The 24,942-nt window shown below is 45.2% G+C and overlaps 1 protein-coding gene across 1 annotated transcript in view; it reads right to left on the minus strand.

The window, feature by feature from the left end:
- Window positions 1-5,608: 5,608 nt before the first annotated feature.
- Window positions 5,609-24,942, minus strand: part of TREH (trehalase) — a 36,404-nt gene continuing 17,070 nt past the window's right edge. The window contains exons 3-15 of the mRNA XM_063943484.1: window positions 20,331-20,478; window positions 19,810-19,897; window positions 19,074-19,174; window positions 17,725-17,817; window positions 16,691-16,807; window positions 16,488-16,610; window positions 15,177-15,226; window positions 14,901-15,089; window positions 11,424-11,641; window positions 10,595-10,706; window positions 9,187-9,299; window positions 7,510-7,563; window positions 5,609-6,288 (exon numbers count right to left, since the gene is read on the minus strand). Of these exons, the coding sequence (XP_063799554.1) occupies window positions 6,148-6,288; window positions 7,510-7,563; window positions 9,187-9,299; window positions 10,595-10,706; window positions 11,424-11,641; window positions 14,901-15,089; window positions 15,177-15,226; window positions 16,488-16,610; window positions 16,691-16,807; window positions 17,725-17,817; window positions 19,074-19,174; window positions 19,810-19,897; window positions 20,331-20,478 (1,547 nt within the window). The 3' untranslated portion in view covers window positions 5,609-6,147. The remainder of the gene's footprint in view (window positions 6,289-7,509; window positions 7,564-9,186; window positions 9,300-10,594; window positions 10,707-11,423; window positions 11,642-14,900; window positions 15,090-15,176; window positions 15,227-16,487; window positions 16,611-16,690; window positions 16,808-17,724; window positions 17,818-19,073; window positions 19,175-19,809; window positions 19,898-20,330; window positions 20,479-24,942) is intronic.

A 24,942-nucleotide genomic window follows, 5' to 3' on the forward strand; every position in this document is an offset into this window, starting at 1 on the left:
GTAGGGTCATATGAGGTCTGAAGGGTGTAGTAGGGGCATATGAGGTCTGAAGGGTGTAGAAGGGGCATATGAGGTCTGAAGGGTGTAGAAGGGGTATATGAGGTCTGAAGGGTGTAGAAAGGGCTTATGAGGTCTGAAGGGTGTAGTAGGGGTATATGAGGTCTGAAGGGTGTAGTAGGGTCATATGAGGTCTGAAGGGTGTAGTAGGGCCATATGAGGTCTGAAGGATTTAGTAGGGTCATATAAGGTCTGAAGGGTGTAGAAGGGGCATATGAGGTCTGAAGGGTGTAGAAGGGACATATGAGATCTGAAGGGTATAGAAGGGGCATATGAGGGCTGAAGGGCTTGGAACGGGCATATGAGGTCTAAAGGGTGTAGAAGGGGCATATGAGGTCTGAAGGGTGTAATAGGGCATATGAGGTCTGAAGGGTGTAGTAGGGGCATAGGAGGTCTGAAGGGTGTAGAAGGGGCATATGAGGTCTGAAGGGTGTAGAAGGGGCATATGAGGTCTGAAGGGTGCAGTAGGGCCATATGAGGTCTGAAGGGTGTAGAAGGGGCATATGAGGCCTGAAGGATACAGTAGGGGCATATGAGGTCTGAAGGGTGTAGAAGGGGCATATGAGGTCTGAAGGGTGTAGTAGGGGCTTATGAGGTCTGAAGGGTGTAGTAGGGGCATATGAGGTCTGAAGGGTGTAGTAGGGGCATATGAGGTCTGAAGAGTGTAGTAGGGGCATATGAGGTCTGAAGGCTGTAGAAGGGGCATATGAGGTCTGAAGGCTGTAGTAGGGCCATATAAGGTCTGAAGGGTGTAGAAGGGACATATGAGATCTGAAGGGTATAGAAGGGGCATATGAGGGCTGAAGGGCTTGGAACGGGCATATAAGGTCTGAAGGGTGTAGTAGGGGCATATGAGGTCTGAAGGGTATAGAAGGGTGTAGAAAGGGCTTATGAGGTCTGAAGGGTGTAGTAGGGGTATATGAGGTCTGAAGGGTGTAGTAGGATCATATGAGGTCTGAAGGGTGTAGTAGGATCATATGAGGTCTGAAGGGTGTAGTAGGGCCATATGAGGTCTGAAGGATGTAGTAGGGTCATATAAGGTCTGAAGGGTGTAGAAGGGGCATATGAGGTCTGAAGGGTGTAAAAGGGACATATGAGATCTGAAGGGTATAGAAGGGGCATATGAGGGCTGAAGGGCTTGGAACGGGCATATGAGGTCTGAAGGGTGTAGAAGGGGCATATGAGGTCTGAAGGGTGTAGAAGGGGCATATGAGGTCTGAAGGGTGTAGTAGGGTCATATGAGGTCTGAAGGGTGTAGTAGGGCCATATGAGGTCTGAAGGATGTAGAAGGGGCATATTAGGTCTGAAGGGTGTAGAAGGGACATATGAGGTCTGAAGGGTATAGAAGGGGCATAAGAGGTCTGAAGGGTGTAGTAGGGGCATATGAGGTCTGAAGGGTGTAGAAGGGACATATGAGGTCTGTAGGGTGTAGAAGGGGCATATGAGGTCTGAAGGGTGTAGAAGGCGCATGAGGTCTGAAGGGTGTAGTAGGGGCATATGAGGTCTGAAGGGTGTAGTTGTGGGCATATGAGGTCTGAAGGGTGTAGAAGGGACATATGAGATCTGAAGGGTATAGAAGGGGCATATGAGGGCTGAAGGGCTTGGATCGGGCATATGAGGTCTGAAGGGTGTAGAAGGGGCATATGAGGTCTGAAGGCTGTAGTAGGGCCATATAAGGTCTGAAGGGTGTAGAAGGGACATATGAGGTCTGAAGGATATAGAAGGGGCATATGAGGTCTGAAGGGTGTAGTAGGGGCATATGAGGTCTGAGGGGTGTAGAAAGGGCATATGAGGTCTGAAGGGTGTAGTAGGGGTATATGAGGTCTGAAGGGTGTAGTAGGGTCATATGAGGTCTGAAGGGTGTAGTAGGGCCATATGAGGTCTGAAGGATGTAGTAGGGTCATATAAGGTCTGAAGGGTGTAGAAGGGGCATATGAGGTCTGAAGGGTGTAGAAGGGACATATGAGATCTGAAGGGTATAGAAGGGCCATATGAGGGCTGAAGGGCTTGGAATGGGCATATGAGGTCTGAAGGGTGTAAAAGGGGCATATGAGGTCTGAATGGTGTAGAAGGGGCATATGAGGTCTGAAGGGTGTAGTAGGGTCATATGAGGTCTGAAGGGTGTAGTAGGGCCATATGAGGTCTGAAAGATGTAGTAGGGTCATATAAGGTCTGAAGGGTGTAGAAGGGGCATATAAGGTCTGAAGGGTGTAGAAGGGACATATGAGATCTGAAGGGTATAGAAGGGGCATATGAGGTCTGAAGGGTGTAGAAGGGGCATATGAGGTCTGAAGGGTGTAGTAGGGCATATGAGGTCTGAAGGGTGCAGTAGGGCCATATGAGGTCTGAAGGGTGTAGAAGGGGCATATGAGGTCTGAAGGGTATAGAAGGGGCATAGGAGGTCTGAAGGGTGTAGAAGGGGCATATGAGGTCTGAAGGGTGTAGAAGGGGCATATGAGGTCTGAAGGGTGCAGTAGGGCCATATGAGGTCTGAAGGGTGTAGAAGGGGCATATGAGGTCTGAAGGATGCAGTAGGGGCATATGAGGTCTGAAGGGTGTAGAAGGGGCATATGAGGTCTGAAGGGTGTAGAAGGGGCATATGAGGTCTGAAGGGCGTAGTAGGGGCTTATGAGGTCTGAAGGGTGTAGTAGGGCCATATGAGGTCTGAAAGATGTAGTAGGGTCATATAAGGTCTGAAGGGTGTAGAAGGGGCATATAAGGTCTGAAGGGTGTAGAAGGGACATATGAGATCTGAAGGGTATAGAAGGGGCATATGAGGGCTGAAGGGCTTGGAACGGGCATATGAGGTCTGAAGGGTGTAGAAGGGGCATATGAGGTCTGAAGGGTGTAGTAGGGCATATGAGGTCTGAAGGGTGTAGTAGGGGCATAGGAGGTCTGAAGGGTGTAGAAGGGGCATATGAGGTCTGAAGGGTGTAGAAGGGGTATATGAGGTCTGAAGGGTGCAGTAGGGCCATATGAGGTCTGAAGGGTGTAGAAGGGGCATATGAGGTCTGAAGGATGCAGTAGGGGCATATGAGGTCTGAAGGGTGTAGAAGGGGCATATGAGGTCTGAAGGGTGTAGTAGGGGCTTATGAGGTCTAAAGGGTGTAGTAGGGGCATATGAGGTCTGAAGGGTGTAGTAAGGTCTGAAGGGTGTAGTAGGGGCATATGAGGTCTGAAGGGTATAGAAGGGACATATGAGGTCTGAAGGGTGTAGTAGGGGCATATGAGGTCTGAAGGGTGTAGTAGGGGCATATGAGGTCTGAAGGGTGTAGAAGGGACATATAAGGTCTGAAGGTTGTAGTAGGGGAATGAGGTCTGAAGGGTATAGAAGGGGCATATGAGGTCTGAAGGGTGTAGAGGGGGCAAGAGGTCTAAAGGGTGTAGTAGGGTCATATGAGGTCTGAAGGGTGTAGTTGTGGGCATATGAGGTCTGAAGGGTGTAGTAGGGTAATATGAGGTCTGAAGGATGTAGTAGGGTCATATAAGGTCTGAAGGGTGTAGAAGGGGCATATGAGGTCTGAAGGGTGAAGAAGGGGCATATGAGGTTTGAAGGGTGTAGAAGGGGCATATGAGGTTTGAAGGGTGTAGAAGGGGCTCAACGTTACACCTTACACCTCTGCATCCACCAGCTAATGGGAGTGAGGTATCAATGACAATACTGAGCGCTACAGTTTGATGGCAGCTCTGTCCGGAATTAGCCCCCTTATGCTTTAACTTGCACCAATTATTATTTTCTCACTATCAATTTGGGATTGCCGCCCTTGTGATTTAAGTTGATTCAAAACCAGGTGCATACAATCTGTCCCCTTTCAGGAACAATCCTGGATATGTCTGATGTCTCAGCTCCGAGGCATTTACTAGCTGGACATAAAGTTCTGTGATTTGATTCCCTGTTGATTCTTTGCTACATTGTCCAAACTCCAAGTAGGATACTCCCTTCCCAATAGGTGCTTTCTTTATCAGTATCTGCAGCTGAGGTATCTCTTCTGCCAAATGGTCTTCAGCAGCGTCACAATGTATTGGCAGGTAATGGTCTAGGAGCCGAAACTCCACTAAATACTGTCTGCTGATCTGATATGGTCAACTCATGTAAAACTTGTATGAGACTAAAGGGGAGGTGTATCAAGCCTTGGTTATGTAGTCAAGAATCCCTCTGTCCCATATATAGTGGAAGGGTCCTACAATAATAATGGTGGAACACATTTATACTCTGTACATAATTCGCTCAAAGGAATTGCAGGAACTCGCCTTCCGGCTCTTCTGCCTTTTATTTACTATCAGGAAGAATTTTGGATCACAACAAACACTTATACTATCTGCAGCCAAATGTAACATGAACCTTCTGCCTATCAGGACGACTTACAAGGGACGCTTTACCCTTTAATTTGTTTTGTTCTAAGTTATGTTTCTGCCAGTCTTCATTACTGTGACCACAGTAGCAGCGTCACCTGTTCTACCTTTCTTTTCTGGTTTAGCTTGCTTTGGTTCTAGAGTAGAACCTGGTACAATTCGTTCGCTTGTTTTAGAAGCACCCCAGAATAGAATCTAAATTGCACAGCGTAGCCTCTCTCTCCTCCATCTGGGCCTCTCCAATTGCATCTTGACTCTCAGATTCTTTAAGTACATATCTCACATCAATTTAGTTTTTCGGGCATTAACTTCCCTATTAGTGAAAAGGACGTTACAGCTCTAGATGGATGAATATAGACATTACTGCCGTCACTGGGGATATACCATCATAGAGAGTAACAAACAAAATGATTATATAACATCCGATATATTTCTCTTCCTTTCCTCCGTCCGTCCTTAGGGATCAATTATTCATTAAGAAACGTGAAATTATTTATAATGATGGTCTAAGAAGTAATAAGGAGAACTATGTGTTGCATCATATTTTATCATCATTCATTTTAATTCTTATTTTGTAGTCCGTCACTCCAATGGACGATCTTTGCACATTTATTTTTAAATAAAACAGACAGTATGTATAACCAAGATTTTGATTCAGTTTTATTTTCCAAAAAGGTAAAAAAAAAAAGTTTCTGCATTGAGAAAGCAAACACGTAATGTTACATGCCAATAATTGTAGGAGATTGAGGAAACAGTACAGTGGATGAGATCCTATTTGCAAACCAGTATATCCCAAATATGTATACTCTGCCAGGTTGATAAAAGCTACTCCATACATTATTTTAGTAAGTGCATATTTGTGCATATTACTCCATTAGTAACCAGAAAATATGCATTTGTAAAGTAAACATTTCCAGTGGCTAAAACCTGGCCTGTCATCGTAAATCTGGGATATATGGCAGCACTATAGTTCCAGATATATCCGCTCTCTCACCAGATCAGAGAGAGGAAGAGCCTGAGGGGGACATGCTCTAAGCGGTGATAAAAGTGGAGAAGTGAGCCAGTGGAGAAGTTGCCCATGACAACCAATCAGCATTGATGTAACATTTATAATTTGCATACTATAAACATATACAGAGCAGCTGATTGGTTGCCATGGGCAACTTCTCCACTGGCTCACTTCTCCACTTTTATCACTGCTTAGTACATGTCCCCCTGAATGACCCGTGTTCTTGCCTTAACATTGCATCCTGCATGTGAATACAGAGCACACAGCAAGAGGGGTATGGATCAGCAGCTCTACAGGGAAAAGGTCTACAGTCATTAGGTCAACCATTAGGTCGAGAGTGTCAAAAGGTCGACCTGGCAAGAGGTCGACAGTAGGAAAGGTCGACAGGATCAAAAGGTCAATGCCTGAAAGGGTCGAAGTGACAAAACATTGACACAAAAAAGTTTGACATAACATTTTGAAAAAAATGTTGGTGTCGTTTTTGCAGTCATAGCACATGACTGAAGTATGATGGTCGACCTAGAGCCTGGATACCCAGCAAGAGTGGCCAGTTTGGTACATTAAATGATCAGGAGTAAGCAGAATAGGAGGAATACTATACACAGAGGCAGTAACGCACACATTCATTGGAAATTAAAAGAATAGAAATATATAAAGTGTAACACTAGGTGGTTATAGGAGAGATACAGGGTTGTCAGTGTGGGCTGAGGGAAGAGGTAATAGAGGGGTTATACCCATACAGTCATGAATAATAAGGGCAGGGTGAAAACCGTCCAGGAGAACGAGGTGCAGATGGCAGAGTTGGTCATATGGGATCCGTAGCGGTCCAACAACTGCAATATGACGCCATTGCTCCATCCAAAGCCCAGCTGAGGAGAAAACCGGATGGGGAGAGAGTTTATACCAAAGTCTTACATGAGCAAAGTAACTCAATGTTACAGCAGTAAATGGGAGCTGGATTGTTTTCTGTCATAACTGTGGGCGCTCTATATGTATCCCTTCTTTGTTCTACATTGGCTTCTAGTACCCACGTACCGGGGTTTGTTTGACCTGACCTCTGAATAGTGGATCATTGAGGAGTCAGGGCAACAGTCACAGCAGGTGGCTAGATCTGTGTGTGTAGCCAACTGTTCTGTTCAACAGGACCAAAGTAGCACAAATCTGACTCTGAAAGGAAGGGATAATAAAGCATCACACTGCTTCTACATGGGGCCTGAAAACTCATACTAGGGTGTATATTTACTAAGGTGCGGGTTTGTAGAAGTGGAGATGTTGCCCATAGCAACCAATCAGATTCTGCTTATCACTTCTCTAGCACCTTCTAGAAGATAATAACTAGAATCTGATTGGTTAATATGGGCATCATCCTCGCTTCTATAAACCCGTGCCTTAGTAAATATGGGGGATATTTCATAAAACATAATTAGCTCATAAAAGCTGGAAAATGTGATCTTTATGTTCTCTGGAGATAAATATCTCCTCACCAGTGGCAGTTGCAGCGCAGTCCACAATTCAAATAGGGAAACCACACCAACTGCCACCCCAAACACTGCCAGACATCGCTGTTCGGGACTCACTGGCAGTTGGTGTGGCTCCCCTGTTTGAATTGTGGACTGCACTGCAACTGCCACTGGTGAGGAGATATTTATCTTCAACTCCAGAGAACATAAATATCACATTTTCCAGCTTTTATGAGATAATTATGTTTTATTAAATATCTCCCTATGTCCCTAGGTCTGGGGATTGGCCCTATGAGTCACTGGTGCCTGTTCTTTGTTCAGTGATGATAGGGCTCTGCTGCAGCCATTAGGAAGGAGTTAGGCTGTCTTCAGGTTTACATGATACTGACACAACGACTCTTATTCTACAAGGCTGGGTTTGTTACATCCCAGTTGACAAGTCTGAACTGTGTGTCCATGAAAACTGCCCTGCAATAGTAACTACGGGCAGGACATGGGTCTGTACTCTGTAGGAGCTGTAACAACCTCCCAGGGTATAAGACTCATGCAGACTTTGCGGACTTTGAAGGATCAGTGTCCATGAAAAAGACCATCTATTAAATATAGAGCAGTGCCATCTAAGGGTCTTACCTGTACGTCATATTCTCCCCCACCACCTGGTTTGCCATCACCTTCCACATCGTACTGTAGGGAAATAAGTATAGTAACAGTTAGCATAGCCACAGAGCACAGGGTGCGAAGCACAAATAAGTTTTTCTTTCACTTGCTTAGCTGACTAAGGGGGGTATTCAATTAGTGCCATTTTTTTGACCAGTCAAAAAAACTGCACCGTCCCCTCTTTTTTAGGTCGAATTACATTTGACCCATTCAATGCCCGTGCCGATTTTTCAACTGGTCGAAAAATTCGGCACTGGCTTAAACCACGCGGATTGCGCAAATTTGCAGTTTTTGCCCATTTTCTGGTCACTAATTGAATACCCGCCTAATTCCCAGTGTATGGGAACATCTCAGCAACTGGGAGTCACAAAAGCAAATTAAAATTTTTTCTAAAACTGATTTACCCTCATGTATGACTTAAATCCATCAAGACAGTGAGTGGCCAATGGTACCAGTGATAGAACTACCACCCATAATGCGATGTTTGGAGTATTCCGGTATCCAAGACACAGCGTGGACAATAAAAAGTGACCTGTGTGAGTGAGGTCACCAGCTGTGGAACTGGTATCTGAAGCCAGGCTAATGTCATAGTGGGCAGCACAGTGGCATAGTGGTTAAAATTGCTGCATCATCATAGTACTAAGGTCATGAGTTCAATTGATGACCAGGATCCTATCAGTGTGGGGTTTGCATAATCTCCCTGTGCTTATGTTGGTTTCTCCCGGTGCTTTGGTTTCCTCCCACACTCCAAAAACATACTGGTGGGTTACTTAGAATCTGAGAAATTGAACTATAGTGTGTATGGGGTATATATACTAAAGTGCTGGTTTACAAAAGTGGAGACGTTGCCTACAGCAACCAATCAGATTCTGGCTATTATCTTCTAGAACAGGCCTGGCCAACCTGTGGCTCTCCACCTGTTGTGAAACTACACATCCCAGCATGCCTTTTCACAGTTTTAGCATCTCCTAATAGCAAATCTGTGGCAGGACATGCTGGAACATGTTGTTTAACAACAGCTGGAGAGCCACAGGTTGGCCAGGCCTGTTCTAGAAGGTGCTGGATTAATGATAAGTGGAATCTGATTTGTTGCTATGGGCAACATCTCCACATCTGAAAACCCGCACTTTAGTAAATACACCCCTGTGTGTCTGCTTGTAAAAATAAATAAATATCGACCATTGATTATTTGAAAGATATGGCATGTTTTCATTCCTCTATTTGTATTACAGAACATATACAGTATTACCCCAATGCTTGCTAAATAGGCTTCGTCATGCTCTACAATACAGGGTTACCACCAGTGATAGTACTGCTATAGCTAGCAGTAATCGCTTGATGTGGATTCAGTATGATTTACTGGCAGACCCGGCGAGCAAGGTTATCGTAAAGAGTCCCCGCAACATTCATACCAAAATCTGATTCCACATGAATGTTCATTCTCATTCATTTATTTGTTTTAATGAATTGCGAATTATAAATATTATAAAGAATAATTCAACAAGTATTTTTTTTAAAAACCCAACTATTAAAGAACAAGGAAGGTTAAATATTAAATCTTTTTACTCAATAAGCTCAATCACCTCTGCACTTACACCCCTGGGTGTACAAGGCTCCAGAAAGCCCTCCGCCCCTGAATCCCACACTTACCTTTTCAAACATGGCATCATACGTCTTGTAGACTTTATAATTGACTTTCACCCACTTTTGGGCCAATTTAAAGGCAATTTCCTTTGCTTTCGAAGATTGTGTCTGCTCCAAGCCTGAAAGTGACAAAACAGGTATTAGGTATGTCTTATGGCCCTTACTGTAAACTACAGCATTAGGATTTAGCAAGGAATTCCATGACCTTACAGAGCCTCTGAGATGACTTACAGTAATATCAGGTAGGACATATCTCCCTTAAGCTGAGTACACTGGAGCGACAGGTATTCGTTCTGATGCCGGACATCACGCTCCGTCCTTCATTAGCATACTACAGGATGGTAGTGATATTGTCAGGTTTGATGTGCAGCACATTAAACCTGACATTGTCACTAGTGACTGTGGGCACCCGCAATTGGGCATACACATTGACTGATATGCGCCGAATTGAGAGATCTGTCGTCTGATTCGGCAGATTGATCCGACCTATCGCTCACTGTGTATCCAGCCGCACTTTGGGTACAACTGAATAGCCCTGGGGGAGTTTAGCAGTGGTAAATTACTGTGACTAATTGAATTCCCCCCATAGAGCTTACATATTATGCAATCTTTTGAACGATGGCACAATAGATCATATCAGAGGATTGTAGCCAATTAATCTTTGCTCCTGTACACTATGGACCTGAGTCAGTGTTGTAAGTGAACCCGATGGTTTGCGTACAACACCGATACTGGGAGTTCTCCTTCTGCAAGACTGCTCGCAGTGCACCCAAGAAGCAGCATTATTACCATGCTGTGGCTGTTTGGGGGATGGGACCGGGTCAGCAACAAGGACTGTTTTGTTATCTTCCAACGCATATGGGCGATGACTGCAACCATCACAACCAATGGTCGCTATGGTGATCGGATGCAGCGTCTTCGGATGCCGCGCTCGGATTGCGATGCCAGCAGGTGTACACACCATAAGATGGTCTTTCCAGTCAACTTCGGGACGATATTTTGGATGACAGATCTTATAGTGTGTTCCCAGCTTTAGACATATTCCTAAGCATTCTACAGAGCCTTATCTATTTATAACTTTTATACATTTTTCAATGACACATTGCACCACTGCTACTATATTCCTTGAGCTCCAGCAAAAGTCATAAAGTAATGAAAAAAATGAGCCAGGTGACCGGGCTGAGCTGCAGCCACTAGCTGGCTGACTGTCATGGGGGGGAGAGGCAGGCGTCAGCTACTGCTACACTGTACAAAAGACATGGCCTTTAGTGAGTAGAGAATTATAACAAGCAATGGATAATAACAGAAATATGGGAACATAGCATGCTGCAGTATTGAGAACATTATCCATGGTATTGATCTCACGTTTATACAAACTATTTACTTTCGGACTTATTTCTCTAGTTGCCCTCACCTTCAATCACCATATGTTGGAGAGGAGCCCATCCATTGGGGAAATCCCACTGCTGCCCAGTGTTATTGAGAGATGTTGGGATTCCATTGAGGTAGGACAATGCGGTGCTTTCCTGCAGAAGTCACAAAGGGTATTTAATTTGGGGGGGATATTAGGAACACTTTATTTAGACCAAAGCACCAACCAATCAGCTCCTAACTTGTCAGGGTATCTGGATGAATGGTCTACGTTAGGAAGGTCTACAATCAGAAGGTCAACAGTAAGTATGTCAATATGGTCATTAGATCAACGGGGTCATTAGGTTGGCAGTGTCTACACAGACATGCATTTAGGCCGACTGGGGTAATATGTCAACACAAAAATGTTTACATGGACCCAGGAGGAGGTTAGGTGCATGTTGTTTTGCAGACACCACTTATCTGGAGGAAACAGCCTTGGTGCCAACTGGCCTTGAGCTGGTGGAATGATAGTGATGGGGACCCCTACACTGCGGGTCTCCTGTCTATGGTTCCACTAGCCCTGGCTGGTTAAGATTATTACTGGTAGAGGGGAAATCCGGGAGACCCCAAGCACTTTTCCCTGATTTATTCCTATACCAACACAGGCACAAGAGCATTTTTGTATTGAACATGTTCATGTTGACCTTTTGTACCAGTCGACCTTAACAATGTTGACCTTTCATCTGTCGACCTAATGCATGTTTACTACGTGGGGTCAACCTATTGACTGATGACCATCCCATTGTTGATCTATGATACCACACCAGTGGCATTTACCCATAAGAGTATGTAATACAATTAGCAATAAATAAAACAGTAATATTAATGACCTCTAAATAGGAGACTACTTTGTCCACAACCTCTGTGTCAGAGTAACACGATGCCCAAAGTGGAGCCAAGTTGCTGGGGTAGAAGTTGGGATTGTGGCGGTTATCCTCTATATTAAAGTCCAGCCAGACCCCTAGTTCCTTGTCCCAGAGAACGGCCTGCACAGCATCCAGGCGATGTTGGAGAGCGCTGGAATATTTAGCCGCCTCCTCCGGCATACCTGTAGAACATGACAGGAAAGCAGAGATTGGAGGAAGAAATGACACGATATAGGAATTACTAATACCACAAATACTTGTAAAGTTCAAAAATAATCAAGAGTCTAATTAGAATAAAACCACACCTGGATGTTACATCGTTCAGGTGTGTACCCAGCATAAGAACGGAGTGTGGCTTTATACGCATGTGCTCTGCCCTTGTTGGGCATGGCCGCGGGGGAACGTGCGCTACATTCCTATTAGGGTGATTGGCTTTCCATTCTACCTTCCCTCTCACAGCGGACAGTAAAGATGATGTATCACAGCACTACAGTAAATGCAAAGTTTTGTCCAGTAACTCCTCAATGGATTCACACAGACTTCCATTACAGCACATATGTACCGGGCCCATGTGTGTATAACAACCCCTACCATTTGTAGATGCGACCATCGGATTCACCAGCGAAACATCCACCGGCCCTATGCTAGGTGCAGATTCTCCGTCAGCGATTAGGGTCCGTATTCAGAGATGGACGCTGTAGCATCCCGCAGCGCAGTTTGCCTATATCGGCAAACTGCTCATGCACAACAGCTGCATCCCGGAAGGATCAACAGCGGAAAGCGTTCACGGGGCGGAAAAGCAGTGTTGGTGGGGGGTGGGGGGGGGTGATGAGCCGAACGGTGGCGTGGCGAGAGTGTTTCTGGGGAGGCTGTGTGATGTCACACGCAGCCACTCAGATTTAAAAAAATGGCGGCAGACCGCCTGACAGCAGGTCAACCTTAGTTTGATGCATCCGCAAAGTAATTGCAGTTGCATCGGGTGTAGTATTATATGCCGGCGGCCGGGCTCCCGGCGACCAGCATACCGGCGCCGGAATCCCGACCACCGGCATACCGACAGCGTGGCGAGCGCAAATGAGCCCCTTGCGGGCTCGCTGCGCTCGCCACACGCGCCACGCTATTGATTCTCCCTCCAGAGGGGTCGTGGACCCCCAAGAGGGAGAAAAAGTGTCGGTATGCCGGCTGTCGGGATTCCGGCACCGGTATACTGTGCGCCAGGATCCCGACAGCTGGCAAACTGAAGACCACCCGTCGCATCATGAGGCGGGTTCACTACGGCTGGCCGGCGGTCGGGCTCCCGGCGACCAGCATCCCGGCGCCGGGAGCCTGACCGCCGGCTTACCGACAGCGTGGCGAGCGCAAATGAGCCCCTTGCGGGCTCGCTGCGCTCGCCACGCTACGGGCACTATTTTATTCTCCCTCTATGGGGGTCGTGGACCCCCACGAGGGAAAATAAGTGTCGGTATGCCGGCTGTCGGGCTCCCGGCGCCGGTATACTGAGCGCCGGGAGCCCGACCGCCGGCATACAGAAGACCACCCCATGAGGCAGCACCACACATGCTGGCAGGACAGCCAAGAGGAATCCTGGGTCCCGGTACAACAACTTTCTGGGCCCCCAGCATGAAGGGGGTGTGACCTCAGCATGCTGGGGGCATGGCCACACCTCTTTGGGGGCGTGTCTAGCACATGATACACCCACACACAGGAGCATGGCATGCCTCCCAGCCAGGGCAGTAGAGAGCCTGGCTGGGCCCAGGTACTTTTCAGGGGGTGTGGCCTAATCAATGGAAACATGGCCATGCACCCTTAAAAAAAAATACAGATTTTTATTTTTATTTTAAGCACTTCCCTGGCCACACTGCAGCCCAGTACTCAGCAGCGTATGCTGGGCTGAGAAGAAAAGCTGCAGCTGCTGCTTCCAGGTAAGGTTGGGGGGGGAGGGACCTGGGCCCCCACATCCAGGGGCGTTTCTACAGAGGAGGGGGCCCGTGTGCACCTCCGGGTGGGCCCCCTTCTCTGTACGGCGCTGTAGACTCCGGCATTGTGCACATGCGCAGGTCTCCGGAAACATGGCGACCGCCATGATCCGGAGACCAATTTGGCTACCGCGCATGCGCAGCGGGCATTTTGGCGGCGATTTCCACCGCGATTGCAGGTCCCGGCGCTGGACTCCGGAAAGGTAAGTGATAAAATGGCTGCAATGGGTGCGGTGTGGGCCCCCCTGGACCCAGGGGCCCATGTGCACCGCGCTCATTGCACCCATTATAGAAACGCCAATGCCTCCATCAGACCTGGGCCTAGGTAATTTGTACCCTCCCCCCCCCTCTCTCAGCGCTACTGCATGCTGGACAGCCTTGCCCTGTGCTGGGCGACCCCCCGCATGTGAGGAGATGGACGCAGATCTTGCTGCATATGCAGTGATCTGCATCCATCTCTGAATAAGGCCCAGAGCGTCTGAGCTCGCAACCAGTTCTGCGGCATACCAGCGACACTACCATAACACGACGCCGGTACATTCCCACACATCTGAATAGCCCCCTCCCTGTCACCACTCAGGAACACCCAATACCTTTTCCATACATTTCTGAGACCGTGCATCTCCATTGTAACTGCGCCTCTGTGCGCACACACTGTGGGAGGGGTGGGCTGCGCCTCTGTGCGCACACACTGTGGGAGGGGTGGGCTGTGCCTCTGTGCGCACACACTGTGGGAGGGGTGGGCTGTGCCTCTGTGCGCACATACTGTGGGAGGGGTGGGCTGCGCCTCTGTGCGCACACACTGTGGGAGGGGTGGGCTGTGCCTCTGTGCGCACACACTGTGGGAGGGGTGGGCTGTGCTACTTTTTAGCGACTTAGACGTACGCACAGGTGAAAAACATTAACCATTGCTGTGACTCAGAATCAGTCCCAATGTGATGGATTATTATAGGAGTGTTGAGATTCGGGCCTATAATGCAGGCAACCCAATGTTTCCTGCACACAAAAACTGTAAATCTCAAGAAAATTATGACGTCATTCAATGCAAAAATAGCAACTGGGGATTTATGCTGCTGACCTACAATCAGTAAATGACCAATTAGCGATCGGCAGTTCTGTTTGATTAAATAACTTGCAGAGAACAAACACATTATTATCATCATCATCATCATCATTTATATCCTGCCAACATAGGATACAGTACTTTACAGCGATTGGTTAATCATAAAGTGTTAGTCTAGACCATAGGTTCTCAAACTCAGTCCTCAGGACCCCACACAGTGCATGTTTTGCAGGTCTCCTCACAGAATCACAAGTGAAATAATTAGCTCCACCTGTCGACCTTTTACAATGTGTCAGTGAGTAATTAATACACCTGTGCACCTGCTGGGTTACCTGCAAAACATGCACTGTGTGGGGTCCTGAGGACCGAGTTTGAGAACCTCTGGTCTAGACAGTCTCTCACCTAGTTGAGTATAGAACCTGGCCAGTGTTCTCTCCACACGACACAAAATGGAGTTGAGGTCCACCGGAACCACCAGGCTGGTGTTCGTGTCCAACAGCGTGCCCGTAGCCCCATAGAACCAGCGCGAAGAGAAATCCCAACCAGACTCGGCAGCTGCTTTTAGCTCTGCATACAAAGACTCCTTGGCTTCTAAATAGAAAGGCTGTGTTACAGTACATTGGGATTAAAGGAAAGAGAGACTTAATAATGTGCAAAGACAAACATAAGGGGGCATACCGGCTGTGAGGTTTTCAGCAAGCTCATAATCCACAGAATAAGACTCCGGCCTGTAATTGACACCAAACAATGTAAATTGTTGATTACAGCTAATTACCTTATATTTGTACAACTTTCCTGCTTGAGGTCCGTTTGTTTTTTGGAAATGTAGGGGTATATAAAGTAGGATGAGCTATGATGTAAATACAATGGCCTAGATTAGTGGAACCCTACTATCACATCATTTATTGTTATAATAAGTGTCCCTACATCACACGCACGTCCATAATTTGATAAGCGCTATATCTCAGGATATAGAACGCAAACTGGACAAATAGGTTTGTGGCTCCAAAATAAGTGTGGAAATTGTTGGAAATGTGTGTAAAGGCTGGAGGATGCAGCAGAGTGTCTGTACACACCAGCATATGCCTTACAACTACGAACAGCCCAGTTACTTAGAGATAAAGATAAAGCAAGTACAGCCGTACTCACTGTTATACACAATGGTAGATGGGGCAGAGTGGGGTGTCCATACAGCTCAACAGGCGGTGAGTGTATGTAGTTACTGGGTAGTGGTGCAGGATGCTGGAACAGAGGTTGTATCAGCAGGTAATTGCAGGTCTCACTGGAACTAAGTGGAAGACTACTGTCTATCGCTGTGGCACTTTGACATAGTCTCAAGATGGCTCTGCACATGCTCATTTTAGACTTGGTAGCCGTCTTTGTACAGTGACCCAAGCTTCCCTGAAGGAGGAGCAGCAATATGGAGTCTGCACAGTAGCACACTCCACTTTCAACAGAAATACACCATTGGGATCCTGAACCGGATCCCACCCAGGCGTATGGTGTTACACTTTAGGTTTTGATCTGTTCTTCTGTACTAGCAATATCAGATAATGGGGAAGAACCCTGACATACAGTGTAGGTATAGCTGAATGGTTATAAATAAACCTTTGCATAAAAGAAAACTTTTCAGAGAAGTTCAAATTAGAACGAACTTCAATAAAGCAGTGTATCGATAACAACCTTATATAAAGCAATTGGGGCTAGACATGGAGGATGGGGCCTGGAACAGGGAAGTCATTGCTTGATAAAAGGGTAATTCTTCTTGGTCTTGAGGCATTACTCACTGGTCTTCAGCCTGAAGGCTAAAGAGGACTAGCGGGCAGCAGAGGCCCCTTCGATTTGGGCATACTTGCCTACTCTTTCAGTCTCCTCTCTGGGAGAAATACCATACTGTAGCATACTCATTAAGCCAGCCTTACTACAGTGCTTAAGCCAGGAGGTAAAGCAGATGTTGCATGGGTGCTACCACAAAAAGAATGAGCTCACCTTGGTCCCCCTACTGGTACATAATGACGATTCATTGTATAGTTCTTCCCGCCCAGTGTCACTGATACACTCCGGTTCTGCATCCAGAAATCATACTCCTTTGCCAGGAGGGGGATGTTTTCTCTATGTAAGGGAAAACATAAGTGTAACTATTTCTGAAGAATAATATGACTCTGTCTTATACTAGCAGCAAGCAGCATTACCTGAGAAAAGTGACATTGTTCTCTTTGGTCATGTAGCTCTCCATCATTAAGGTAAGGAATGGGGGCTGGCTCCGGCGCAGGTAATATACTCTCCCCCCATTGGGGACCATTCCATATCTGCATGATAAAAATGAATAAATAAAATCTCTCTTCACTTTATCCTCTGTGAAGAGCAATTCCCTATCCTGCCATCCCTTTTTTCCCATCCCCTCAGCACAAATGCCCTGACCTGTACAGTCACTATAATCTGTCTATCTACTGGTCTGGGTAAGAAATGTTGACATTCATCATGTAGACAGTAATGAAATGTTGACATGTTAGAATGAAATTTTGTCCTGATGGCCCAACGGTGACTTTCCTTCTCCTGGCGGCTGCCGTGGCATCTTCTGGGTCCCGGTGGTCATGTGACTGTGGCTTCCTGGTCAGGCCTAATATTCTTTGGTGTTCCGGTAAGTATTTGACCTCTATCCTTAACCCTAATCCCTGTGCCTAACCCTATGTCGATATTCCGACAATATTGTCATTTTGAGATTGTCTCAGAATGTCCACATGTTGTATGTAGACATTTTAACAATATTGAAATCATAACTGTTAACACTACCTTTTCGACTACATCCCATATCTCCTAACACATGAATAAAAACTATCCCTCTTTTTGAAACAAAACCCTTTCAGTTCTTTTTACCTATGATGGTGTTTGGGATACAATGTATACATTGCTATGGTTAACCACCATGGTTTCTAAACTTGCAACAGAATTCACTGTGTATATTTGTGCTGTATTTCTTTATGGGACTCTAGCTGTGTACAGTAAGCTGTGAGTATTTGTATCTATAATTCTGTCAGGTCTGTCCTACGCACAGTGGGAGCTGGGGCACTCGCTACCCTTCCCCTTCTGGCTCCACTGCTACGATGGGTGGACAGGACAGTGTCTATAGCGGAAGCAGGGTGTCCATAGAACGGGAGCACAGAAGACAGAGAAGAGATTTGAAATCAAAGTGTAGGGAGTTCTTATGTTTGTTTTTGTCTCTCACCTATCTACCATATACAGGAAGTTTTCTATCATTCCTCTGGCCGTGTCACTCATTTCTGAGAGAAGAAGTCCATTAATAACCCAGTACGAATCCCTAACAGCAAAGACAAAAATACATATCATTAGATCTTATATCCAAGTTTCAGAACACATAGGTGAATACATCTGAGGCAACTTACTTAGGGGTTTATTTAAAGTGGAGAGAGACTTAGGGGTCTATCTACTAAGCCTTGGATGGAGATAAAGTACTAGCCAATCATCTAACTGCCATGTTACAGGCTGTGTTTAAAAAAAGACAGGAGATGATTGGCTGGTACTTTATCTCTAAGCAGTTTATTTCCATCCAATGCTTAGAAAATAGAACCCAAAATACCAGCCAATCAGCTCCTAACTTCCATGTTATAGGCTGTATCAGTTAGGAGCTGGTTGGTTGGTACTTTGGGGTCTATTCATAAAGCAGTGAGAAGTGTGGAGAAGTGAGTCAGTGGAGAAGTTGCCCATGGCAACCAATCAGCATTGAAGTAACATTTAAAATTTGCATACCATAAAATTGTACAGAGCAGCTGATTGGTTGCCATAGGCAACTTCTCCACTGGCTTATTTCTCTACTCTTTTCACTGCTTCATGAATAGACCTCTCTCTCTCTCTCTCTCTCTCTCTCTCTCTCTCTCCAAGGCTTAGTACATAGACCCCTAAGGTGTCTATGTACTAAGCCTTGGAGAGAGATAAAGTAGACAGAGGTAAAAGTCAGTAATTACATGTGACTGCAGGTCAAGGTCATGTGTGAACAGTTTGATAAAAACGTGACAGTTGGTGACCTATGGAATGGCTATGCTTGCTAAATTTCCCATGACTGCAGAAAGGCAATCATTTCTGACATTATTTGAGGCACATCTGAAGCCATGCTAGCTGGTAGAGAGTCTAATTGGAAGGGGGGAGTGATGTCCAGAGCAGGAGAGAAGCACGGGAGAAGTCTTGGATGTAGGAGTGGGAGGAGGCAATCAGCGAGGAGGCAAAGCGACAATCAGGGGAAGAGTGCGGAGGGCAAAAGGGAGTGAGGCATGAGAGAAAAGAGCAACCGAGTGCTTTCAGAGTGAGGGTGGAGGTGCTTAAACTGGATACTGTAGGAAAAAGGTTGAAGGAGAGGAGAGGCTGAATCAGAACAATGGCATATGTACAGTATGGTATATACATATATAGGGGGCTATGTAAGAGGGTTTCAGTTTTCAAAGCAGCATGATTCCGGTGATTTTGACTGCAGATTTGACAATAATTAAAATGGAATCATGCTGCTTTGAAATCAGTATTTCAGCATCTACAGATGTCATCTTCTACTTAATTTGAACCCACCAGTAATAAAACTCCCGGAAGCGACCACCTGGTACTATAACAGGATTTGGTACATAGATCTGTGAGTAACGATCTGGCTGCACCTTTACGTCTTCGCTGATCTGTAAGACAAATGTGATACAGTCACGTATATAATACATAATCTCATTCCTATTTGGCACCAATTAACACACCAGGGCTGATTCTGAGTAGGATGCAACTGCATCAATGTCGACGTCTTATCGCAGTTGCCCGTCGGAGACTTTCTGCAATTGGCGCTACAAAGTCTTTCCCTGCTGTACACCCATGCGTCAGAATGTGCGAGGACTGTGACGCCTACGGTCAACATTCGTAGATGCTGTAACACCGATTGGTGCACCTTTAATGCACCATTGGTCGCACCATCACAACGTGCACCATCCCTGCGGCAGATACGGTTTCCCCTTCTATGTGAACGGATGAGCGTCTGTGTATGCAATGGCTTTCACCAACATTCTCATAACTTGGCCATAAGACGTGTCTCTGTAGCACCTACCTGTCACCGACTAGGGACGTCCACTACATTTTCATCTAATTCCTGACGCTGTGTGACTCCCATGCGACTCAGTTGCAACCCTGACTCTGAATGCACGCTATCTGGGCACATGCGCAGTGAGACATAGAAGCACAGAAGAGGAAAATCTCTCCTCTACGTCCTACATTGGCAGTGCACATGGCACAGAACTAGGCCCACTGTCCCAAAATGTTCTACCATTACCTTCCTCCCCAAAGACTTCCATAGGTCATTAAGGTCCGTAGCCCACGAACGAAGGTCTGAGTCAGCAATGCGAGATAAAAACTCAGGGCTGCAAGAAGGAAGATAGACACGTAAAAGAATGGCAGCTCTATCAGGGCAAACTTCTAAGTAATAAAAATTCATTTTTGGCAGCAGGTAATCAGTTTACTTTTGAAATATTTAAAACCACATTAAATGCAGAACAAACAGATCACAGTCGGTACGTAATGGAGTCTGAGTTCGCTCGGTGTATGCAGCAATCTGCGTTCCTCTCTGAATAACCCCCTAGGTTTTTATATTATTCGGAATAAAGAATATTTGTCACACACATCAAGTAATTGCAGTGAACCTATGCAACAGAAATTCTTAATTGGGCTTGCTTGCTTTAGTTAACAATATAATGAATTCTGCAGTGCAGAAATGATCAACATAGCACTGAAAAAGGCAGAATTTTGCAGATTTAGGGTAAAGGCTAATTAACGAACATTGTTTTCACTATATACCTTTCATGCCAGTCTGGGGGGTTCCATGGTGATAATTCTATTCCGGGATGATGAAAAGATGTGTTGACAAATGTTATCAGTTTGTCCCGATCCACTTCCCCCACAGGACGACTTAAAAGCAAACTTTGAAACTTCTTATTTATCTTGGCTGCAGAGAGAACATGTACGATACTTACTAAATACGTGTTTCTACATCAACGCAAATAATACATTAAAATACATATATAGTGTACAACATGTGTCCAGATAATGGATTCCACGATCCGAATGAACTTGAAATATACAAGATTGTTTATGAAGGGTGTCAGGACTCAGCAGTTGGCTGCCCACCACTTACCTGTAAGATGGTTGACTCTCCTCCGGCAGGGGTCCCGATGTTCCTGCAACTCTCTGGCAGCTACACATTGGCCCTCATTCTGAGTTGATCGCACGCTGCAACTTTTTGCAGACCGTGCGAATCAACTAGACGCCGCCTATGGGGGAGTGTATTTTTGCATAGCAAGGCTGCGATCGTTTGTGCAGCCGAGCTATGCAAAAACATTTTGTGCAGATGAGGAGTAGGTCTGGAATTACTTACCCACTGCGATGACTTCAGCGTCTCAGGTCCCAGAATTGACGTCAGACACCCGCCCTGCAAACGCCTGGACACACCTGCGTTCGGATCTCCACTCCCCGAAAACGGTCAGTTGCCACCCCAGCAAAACCAAAAATCATATACAAACGTGCTAAAAATCTTAAACAGGAATTCACTCAAAGTTACATCCCCTTAGAACAAGAGAACAAAAGGAGAAATACCAACGGCTTCTTTGCATGTTTAAAATGCATGGGTTACATAGAAACATAGAATTTGACGGCAGATAAGAACCACTTGGCCCATCTAGTCTGCCCCTTTTTTATTTTATCCTTTAGGCAATCTCAACCCTTTTTTAATCTTGATTCTTTGTAAGGATATTCATATGCCTGTCCCAAGCATGTTTAAATTGCCCTACAGTCTTAGCCTCTACCACCTCTGATGGGAGGCTATTCCACTTATCCACTACCCTTTCTGTGAAGTAGTTTTTCCTTAAATTTCCCCTGAACCTCCCCCCCTCCAGTCTCAATGTATGCCCTCGAGTTCTAATACTTCTTTTCCTTTAAAGAATGTTTCCCTCCTGAACTTTGTTAAGACCCTTTATATATTTGAAAGTTTCTATCATGTCTCCCCTTTCCCTTCTCTCCTCCAAACTATACATGTTAAGATCTTTTAGCCTTTCCGGGTAAGTTTTGTGATGTAGGCCATGCACCATTTTAGTTGCCCTTCTTTGTACACTCTCTAATGTATTTATATCCTTCTGGAGATAGGGTCTCCAGAACTGGACACAGTATTCCAGATGGGGCCTTACCAATGACCTATACAGTGGCATTATCACTTCTTTTTTCCTGCTACTGATTCCTCTCCCTATGCAACCAAGCATCTGACTTGCCTTTCTCATTGCTTTGTTGCATTGCTTTCCTGCCTTCAAGTCACTTGAAATAGTGACTCCTAAATCTCTTTCCTCCTCAGTAGTTTCCATTATAGTACCCTTGATACTATACTTAGCCTTTGGGTTTTTGAGACCCAAGTGCATGATTTTGCATTTTTTAGCATTAAACTGTAATTGCCACGTTCTTGACCATTTCTCAAGCCTACCTAGGTCATCAATCATTTGTTTGACCCCTCCCGGTGTGTCTACCCTGTTGCATATCTTTGTATCATCTGCAAAAAGGCATATCTTCCCTTCAATACCATCTGCAATGTCACCAACAAAGATATTAAAGAGAACTGGACCAAGTACAGATCCCTGGGGTACTCCACTGGTAACATTTCCCTCCATAGATTGCACTCCATTAACTACAACTGTCTGTTTCCTATCCTGCAACCAGGTTCTTATCCATTTCACTAATTTATAATCCACCCCCAGGCTTTCAAGTTTATTTAGTAAAACAATGAAAATAAAAACAGTAAAACCCCTGTCCTCATTTAAATCAAACCAAACGGATAAAACATACACCATAAGGAAAGCAATAACATGTGAGACAGAAGGAGTAGTATACCTACTGGAATGCCCTTGTGGCAAACAATACGTGGGCCAAACCAAACGTAAATTAAAGACCAGATTGTCAGAACACATCTATAATATTAAGAGGGGCTTGGAAAGCCACAGTGTGTCACATCACTTTTCAACACACCATGGAAAAGATCCAAGTGGACTTAAATATATTCCGATCCAGAAAGTTGAAAAGTATTGGATAGGAGGGGATATAACTACAAACGTGAAAAAAATTGAAACCACGTGGATCTATGAATTACAAACTTTGAGACCTCATGGATTGAATATAGACATTGAATGAAATGTTTTTTTAACATAAAAACACAAATACACTCATTATGATATATTTTTTATAGACAATAACTCTTTTACCTTTTTAGTGTAATTAAAATCAAATACATTTAATATAAGGTCAAATGCTGAATGAACATGTGCTTGCCGCTTTTTTATAAGGAAGTTCCTGTGATGCAACTTCCGTTTTTAACAAAGTTTTCAATAAAGTTAATTTAGAATCCCTTATAAATAAGGACACCAGTACAAGCACCAAATACCCAAGATGAAGTGCCGCAGTGCATGAAACGCGTTGGACACCAGAAACCCCGCATCGTGTCACCCGGAAGTGACGTTCCGCAGTGCCGTTCGAACTTCCTGCTATCGGGACTTTTAACCTATTCACCAAAAGAGCTTAAACATTTTTACTAACAATCATCTCTTTTTTTCAGCATTTGACCTAATAAGTACATCACCTTATTACAAGCGCTCCGTACTTTTACTTTTAAACTTAACCAGATCTATATGGAGCTACTTTAGGAGAGCGCAGCAAACTTTTTTTTGAATATTCCACCCCGGAACGCCTTCCTCCTGTCAATCACTTTGTGATCACGGCGATCGTTTTCTTTAATTCAATCGCTGCCCGGCGTTCCCCGTCACCAGGAAGTGACGCACCTGCGCCCGCTGCGCATGCGCATTCCGGACCCGTTTGCGCGGCTGCGGAAAAAAACAACAACGTGCGAACGGGTCGGAATGACCCCCATTGTCCCAGAGTTCAGGCCTGCTCAGTCCCCAGCACTTTGCCCTCTAGCTCTGTGCATTGGGTGCCGCCATCTTGGGTCATGTTAGCTAACCACTCAACCACCAATGGCGAAAAAGGATTCAGTCATGTGAATCTGGTCACCAATCCAAGTGCAGCAAGTGATATAAAAGGCTGTCCAGATGCACTAGCAAGCTGCTAGTGCAACACTGTAAATTACCAGCATCCTTTGGCTCCAGGTCTCCAGTGCCTGTATTCAGCCTAGTGCCCAGCTTAGCCCGTCCCAGCCTGGCAACCAGTATAACCAGTCCCAGTCCGGTACACACTTTAGCTGGTCTCAGTCTGGTATCTAGCTTAATCAGTTCCAGTCCGGTTTCCAGTTTAGGCAGTACCAATCCAGCCTACTGCTAGTATCTATCATCTTACTGCCTTCTCCAGTCTAGTTCAGTTCACCCTAGACTTCTCAAGTCTCAGTTAACATCTCGTCTGAAGGGACTGCAGACTTTCGAGTTTCCTGCACATCCAGGGCCGGCCTGACCCTTTAAATTTGCCGCTGCAATTGTTATATAACTAAGGTTTATATTTCATTCAAGTATTCCTGTGAAGTATTATTACGGTCTATAGATTGTAAGCTTGCGAGCAGGGCCTTCCTACCGCTATGACTGTTTATTACCCAGCTTTGTTTTATCATTGTGTCCAATTGTAAAGCGCAACGGAATTTGCTGCGCTATCAAAGAAACTGTTAATAAATAAATAAATAAGGTTGATTACAAACAAGATTTTCCCCCAATGGGCAAAACCATGTGCAGTGCAGGTGGAGCAAATGTAACATGTGCAGAGAGTTAGATTTGGGTGGGGTGTGTTCAAACTGAAATCTAAATTGCAGCGTAAAAATAGAGCAGCCAGTATTTACTCAGCACAGAAACAATACAACCCACCCAAATCTAACTCTTTTAATTCAGTTAGCGCATTAGGCAACACTTTTCTTCATTCTTCTACAATATAATAATACACAAGAGAATAGTGTCTTGACAGTTTTATTAATAATGCGAAAGTAATAGATTCCACATAAAATGTAATGTAAATACAAATACCCCCACGTCTATTGATTGCCACTTTAAAATTGTAATCTTTTTCCCTGCAAAAATCTACATGAAACTGTCAAATAACTAACCTAAACAGACAACTTGCAGTGATAATACAAGAACAAACGAAAGAAAATTTTCCATAAAAAACCCACTCACCTCCTTGCACACTACAAAGTAAAACGACCAATGTGTTCCCTTTCGTATCAGACTGGGAGCACTTGAGAGGGATGCGGTCAATTTACCTACAATCAAAATACCGTCAACCTTTGACCAACGGTCAAAATCCCGACATGGTCAAAATACCGACATTTAAAATACAGACAAGGTCAAATTACTGACCTTGAAAATGTAGACAGGTCAAAAAGTCGACACGAGTTTATCTTGATTTTTTAATTGAATCCGACTTGTTGATACTTTACCATCCC

This window comes from Pseudophryne corroboree, chromosome 10 (genome assembly GCF_028390025.1).
Source record: "Pseudophryne corroboree isolate aPseCor3 chromosome 10, aPseCor3.hap2, whole genome shotgun sequence".
Classification (NCBI taxonomy): domain Eukaryota; kingdom Metazoa; phylum Chordata; class Amphibia; order Anura; family Myobatrachidae; genus Pseudophryne; species Pseudophryne corroboree.